At 41.9% G+C, this 6,000-nt stretch overlaps 1 protein-coding gene across 1 annotated transcript; it reads right to left on the bottom strand.

Annotated features, from left to right (window-relative positions):
• Positions 1–4,878: 4,878 nt before the first annotated feature.
• LOC120282795 lies at positions 4,879–5,770 on the bottom strand. The gene is made up of 3 exons (XM_039289641.1): positions 5,319–5,770; positions 5,158–5,161; positions 4,879–5,046 (listed from the first exon to the last, which is right to left on the bottom strand). Exons 1-3 carry the CDS (start codon positions 5,768–5,770, stop codon positions 4,879–4,881), a joined length of 624 nt encoding a protein of 207 aa, XP_039145575.1.
• Between the last annotated feature and the right edge of the window lie 230 nt (positions 5,771–6,000).

Here is a 6,000-nt window from a genome sequence, read left to right as displayed (position 1 = left end):
CGCCTGTGCTTCACTTGAGGGTGATAGTGCTAGGAGCAAGAAAAGTGTGCTTCTCCTGTTGAGCAAAAAATACCTCAAGCATAAAATAATCAAGTGGAGGAGCACACTCATGCTCCGACCATGCTCAACCTGAAAGCACCCCCCATTCTTGAATTTTCACTGGGTGATCCTGCATGAATAGATAATCAGTGTTACAGAGCATGATCGTGCTATGCCAATGCTGAGCTTGAACACTTAGCCACTTTTCCATTCTTCACTTGTTTGGCCACAAAATTCACTCTTAATTGCTTTGAGCCCTAAATTTCTATATCAACAATATATATACCCAAAATAGCCCCGAATATAGATAAAGTTGTGCTAAAAGATGAGAAAATGAATGGATTGAAGGTAAGTAAACATGATATGAAATGCACTAAACTTGATGCACACTCCGCAAGTATACTGGTTGCACACAAGTAATACAGTGGTATCTCGTGATAGGTAGGGTTGTCAACCCATAGGGACTAGACTTAAAGTACTCACTCTTGTTCTGATGCTTAGTTAAGCAAGAATTAGGTTGATTTTAAGAATAAGAACAATTAAACAAAGGAGAGAACAGGTGGAGATAAAGGACTGGATTAGGAACAATGTTTTCAGCAACAAGAGAACAATGCCAAGAGAAGATTCCTATGAGCTATATAGAATACTGACCTGCTTCTAAAGCCTATTAGGTACATTCTAAAGTTCAAGTGTGTGCTCACAAGCAATGTTGCATCTATGGTTCTCAAATACACCAAGTTTTCCCAAGATAACTGTGCATTTCAAAAACGTCAAGTTTTACAATCACACAAGAAATCACAACTATGGTAATCCATACACTGAGTTTTATCGATGCAACTGTGCACAATCTACCACATTAAGTTATGCAACACAAAATTAAACACATGAATCTAAGAGAACTCCGTAGACATTAAAAACAAGTAGACAAAGCATAGAAAAAAATCATAGTTCACGTCCCGGGGCACCGTGGGCTGTTAGCCACTCATGGACGGGTACAACAAGGAAGATAAAGACAAAGAGCTAAAGGAAGAAGATATGACTCCCTCCTTCTCAAGATGATCTTCCTAGTCGAGATTCAATATGCTAACTCCACTTCCCTTATGCCTCCAACTCGTCCTCGATCCCCTTAGAAGGTGTGGGGAAGCCTGATCTTCACTCTCATCAAAGTCCTTCCAGTGGAGAGAAGAGTTCCTGAACAAAGATGAGAATGAAACCCCAGAATCTGGATTTAAAAAGGATGGTCTCGGGCTTGACGTGGACTAAGCACTTAGATCATGCTTTCTTGTGTAGGATTTTGAGTGAATCGGATAAGTGTTTGCCTGGATTTTCTAGTGGAAGACAGTACGGTCGTGCTCCGCCCATGCTTCACTTGAGAATGATCATGCTGGGAGCAAGCAAAGTGTTCTTCTCCTATTGTGCAAAAAGTACCTCAAGCCTTAAATAATCAGGGAGAGGAGCACACTCTGCTCTGACTGTGTTCTGTCTGAAAGCACCCCCCTATTTGAATTTTCACTAGGCAATCCTTTAGACAGATATAATCAATGGGAAAGAGCACGATTGTGCTCTGCCCATGTTAATCTTGAACACTTAGCTACATTTTCCATTTTTCACTTGTCTGGCTACAAAATTCACTCCTAATTGCTTTGAGCCCTGAATTTCTGTATCAACAACATATATACCCAGAATAGCACCGAATATAGACATAATTGAGCTAAAAGATAAGAAAATGAATGGATTGAGGGTAAGTAATGAAATGCACTGATCAAATACCCGCACACTTGAATGTTTGCTTGTCCTCAAGCAATCTCATAACGCTCATTAAAAGAAAGGACGAGTTCAATACTTCTGATCACAGGAGAATGGAAAATTCACAAGTGTCGGGGATACCACGAGGGTTAAATCAACAATAATGCACAATAAAAGACTACGCTTTTACTTTAAAGACCTCGTGCGTGTGGGAAAACCCTAAATTGTGTAGCCTGAAGTTTGCAGGAGTTAACCTACACTATGCGACCATTATTCCAACTAAACATAGTGGGTAGTAGCTTCATACACCTTACAGGTAGCCTTTTCACCTTGTAGGCCTTCAGATGTACACTTGTAATGACCAAAATTCCACTACCCAAGAGCGACTTTCACCCTACTATGGCGATAGCTCTTTCTACCATCTTTTCACATATAAAATTTCAAAATTGGACTGGTAGGGAATCCCAAATAAAGAATCCGACTCCCTTTTTTTTTAAGAAGAACTTAGAAAACTAAACTTGGTCCTAAGAAAAAGGTTATCAATCTAAAACAGGTGGCTCTACAATTAGAGCAAAGTGATGAGATCTTAGGTCTTTAGAGTAAAAGAGAGTCTACATTTTGGCTCCAATTAAGTCACTAACACACGTGTTCCAATGGGTTTAAGAATTTCCAACATAGCAATCATAAATCATCATTAGCAAAGCACTCATCCAACATAGCACTCATCCATTTTGCGCTCTCGGGTTGAGAATCATCGTCAGAAAAAGAAAAGCTAGCATGAGAACCTAAATCAGATGTATCAACTCCAATATGATGCGTGGGTCACACAGGAGAAATCGGCTCAAGAGATAGCCACACTTCCAAATGCTCAGCAATATGGGCCATGCTCCTCTGCATCCACGTGAATGATGCGGATGAACTAGTAACCTGGTCTGGGTGGCTAGGGGGGTACAAGGTGGCGAATGCGATCTCTGAGATGCTATAGTAGTGTGTGGTGAAGAGGATGGGGCAGCATCACTAGCAGGGGGAATGTCATAAGAAACAGTCCAGGATGAATCAGTGTGCCGCTTGAATCGGTACTCAGCGCCCAGGCGGTCTAGACATGTTGCAACATCCCCATTGACATCAGTGTTTCTAGAGTCATAGATGCAATACCACTTACTGTCCTCATCCTATTGGTCCTTTCTAGAATGCCCATGCATCTGATAGATGAGTGATATAGGGGCCAACAAAAAGAGAACCAATGCGAGAATCGGTCCCCTGATAAGAGATGGAGATAGCGACCTTATCATGCTTAGAAGGAAGTCAAAGTCACTATGATTGATGACTTCAGCATTGTTACCACGCCCTATCAAAGTGTAGCTGAGGACAAAATGTATATACCTTAGTGCCAGTGTGCGGAGAGTGGTGGCCTTGATCCGGCGGGGGTTATTGGCAGAAGTGGTGCTTAACTACCTCAAGGCATCCTCAAGTGACTCCCCAGCTGGCAGCGAGATCAACAATGCATCGTACTAAGGAGTCTGAGCGAACTCCGCTTCGTAAAGTCCCACCCGGACAAATAATTCGGTGAGACTCATCCACTGCATTGTGTTGAACACCTGAAATTGAATGAAATCAGCGCGATTGAATGAAACAGTCCCCCGGGACAGTTCAAAAGTGGCCAACAATTCAAGTGCCAGCTACTCGTAAGTGTTGTCGATGATTTGAAAATGTTGCCGCCATGCCCAGGCATTTAACAACTGCTGGACCTCTGTCTCTAGACCAACCTTACAAAAAACATCCTAATCAAGCTCTCTCAACTCGCCTAACCGACGAGAGAAAGTCATTCATAGCGCTCCGGGTGCACCTAAGTATGGAAAGTAGGCACGTAATTAGTGTTAGGAGTGGGTGCCTCAGTTCTGGGCCTCTTGGAGATAATCTCCTTCCTAGGCATGATCTGTAAGGGAAAACAAATATAATCATTACACAAGTGACAATGAAACAGGGAGAACACGGTTGTGCTAATGGCACTCAAACCGTGCTCGACTCGGGAAGCACGATCGTACTTCTTGTGACCACATCCCCAACAAGCCTCACGCGTTTCGCAAGAAAACTTGATGATTCCAAAGCAGAAAGTTGAAAATCATAAGGGGTTTAAGTAAGCATTTAAGTCAAGATAATGGGCAACAAAGAGCCTAAATCAAAACAACGAAATCAACTAGTGGCTTACGAAGATCACCAGAGAATGTGTGAAAAACGGCGATCAAATGTGACAAAGTCCTGCAATAAATGAAATAGAAGTCCCAAAAATTTATAGCCGAAGAGGATTTGGAAAACCAAGAAATGGAATGGAAGGACGTGACCGGCAGCTAGGTTTTGTAATAAATGGCTGGAAGCTGAGCGTGCCTTGGCCATCAAGGTTAGGCTATGTAAACTAGTGCCAAGCACGATGTGCTCAGAGCGTGTCCCTCCTCTTGATTATCTCAGGAGCATTCCCAAAAGGATCAAGGGTTAAGACACGATCGTGTTAAGTGCACGATGTCCATGCTGACCTTCTTGGCACGCCCGTGCTCACCCCGTGCTTGACCTGGAAAGCTTCAAAAACTAGAACCAGTGAAAATTAATAGGAAAAATAGGGGTGTGCTCTGCCTGTGCTTGGTCTGAAAAATTTCCAAGGCAAGGGTTTTCCTTCTCTAAAGCCAGCGATTCAAACATACTAGAATAAGCAAGATAAAACAAACTCACTAAATGAATATAAAGATACAACGACAGGCCCAAGTTAAAGCAAACCATAAAATTAAATGATGATGAAAATAAAACAAAGATAAAAATGACTAAAACAAGATAGTACGAACAAAAACAAAACATGATGACTTGGGTTGCCTCAAAAAAAGCACTTGTTTAACGTCACTAGCTTGACATACCTGTTCTGCACTCAAGGAGGTTTGTGAAATCGAGACCTCTCAGAACCACCTAAAAAGCAACTGTAAGAATAGGGCAATAAAGAATTAATCAGATTGATGTCACCAAAAATCCTCGATTCAAGTAGTTGGAAGCAACTGGAATAGGTGGTGAGGTTGGTGGCTTTTTTCTCTTGGTGGTCACCTTTTTCCATCATTTCTTCGCACCGTAGGTTTTTTCCTTCAGTGGCTTCGGTGGTGCAGAAACTTCGATGGCCACCAAAACTAGATAGTGAGATTCTTCCATCACTTCCTCCCCAACTTCATCATCAAAAGGTTCATCCTCTAATATCTCAAAGAGCTCATCCTTTAGGAAGATCTCCTGCACAAATTCAAAAACAACTCCGTCAATAACAATGGTCCATAGTGTGCCTCATAGAATCTTGGAGTTTGAAAATAACTTCTTCTTCTTCAAATAGGAGTGTCATTCGACCATCCTTAATATCAATGAAGGCTTTTGAAGTTACTAAAAATGGCCTTCCTAGAATCAATGGCACCTCTACCTTGTCATCAACTTTGAGAATGACGAAATCCACTAGAATAATTAACTTGTCCACCTTAACCAAAACATCTTCAATTATTCCCCTCGGTTACCTGATAGACCTATTTGCTAGTTGTGGAGTCATTGTGGTGGGTTTCAGTTCTCCAAGCCCAAACTTTTGGAAGATTTTGAAGGGCATGAGGTTGATTCTTTCACCAATATCAGCTAGAGCTTTCTCATCTACTAACTCTAGTATTGTGCAAGGAACAATGAATCCCCCAGGGTCATTCTCCTTCTTGGGGAGATTACTAGTGATCAATGCCGAACACTCTTTGCTAAGTGTCACTGAAGGCAATTCCTCTAGTTTCCTCTTGTCCATGAGCAATTCCTTCAAAAATTTAGCATACCTCAGCATTTCAGCAAGAGCTTCTACAAATTGGTCATTAATGTGTAGGGTCTTGAACATATCGAGGAATCTCTTGTACTGCTCATCCTGTTGATCCTTCTTCACCTTCACAGGGTAAGGGAGTTTTGGTTGATAAGCTGGCAGTGTACTCTTTTCCATGTCTATTCCGCTACCTTCCCCTCCTCAACAGTTGGAGCCTTAAGATCAATAATGACAGTCCGTTCGACATTCTTTTTCTCGGGCTATTTCTCGACAGGGGTTGGTAGTTGCTTTCCACTCGTCAATGAAACACCCTTTAATAATTCCTTCCGATTGACCTCAGTGTTGCTAGGATGTGACCGTGGAAGCCATTCTTTAATTAGTTTAGACATCTGAGCCATGTGATGTTC

This window comes from Dioscorea cayenensis, chromosome 18 (genome assembly GCF_009730915.1).
Source record: "Dioscorea cayenensis subsp. rotundata cultivar TDr96_F1 chromosome 18, TDr96_F1_v2_PseudoChromosome.rev07_lg8_w22 25.fasta, whole genome shotgun sequence".
Classification (NCBI taxonomy): Eukaryota; Viridiplantae; Streptophyta; class Magnoliopsida; order Dioscoreales; family Dioscoreaceae; genus Dioscorea; species Dioscorea cayenensis.
Note: the sequence above shows the minus strand (reverse complement) of the source record. Positions and strands in the feature narration are given on the sequence as shown.

Excerpts from the sequence above, each read along its gene's own strand:
- LOC120282795 (XM_039289641.1), bottom strand. The coding sequence starts at position 5,770 with ATGGAAAAGAGTACACTGCCAGCTTATCAACCAAAACTCCCTTACCCT.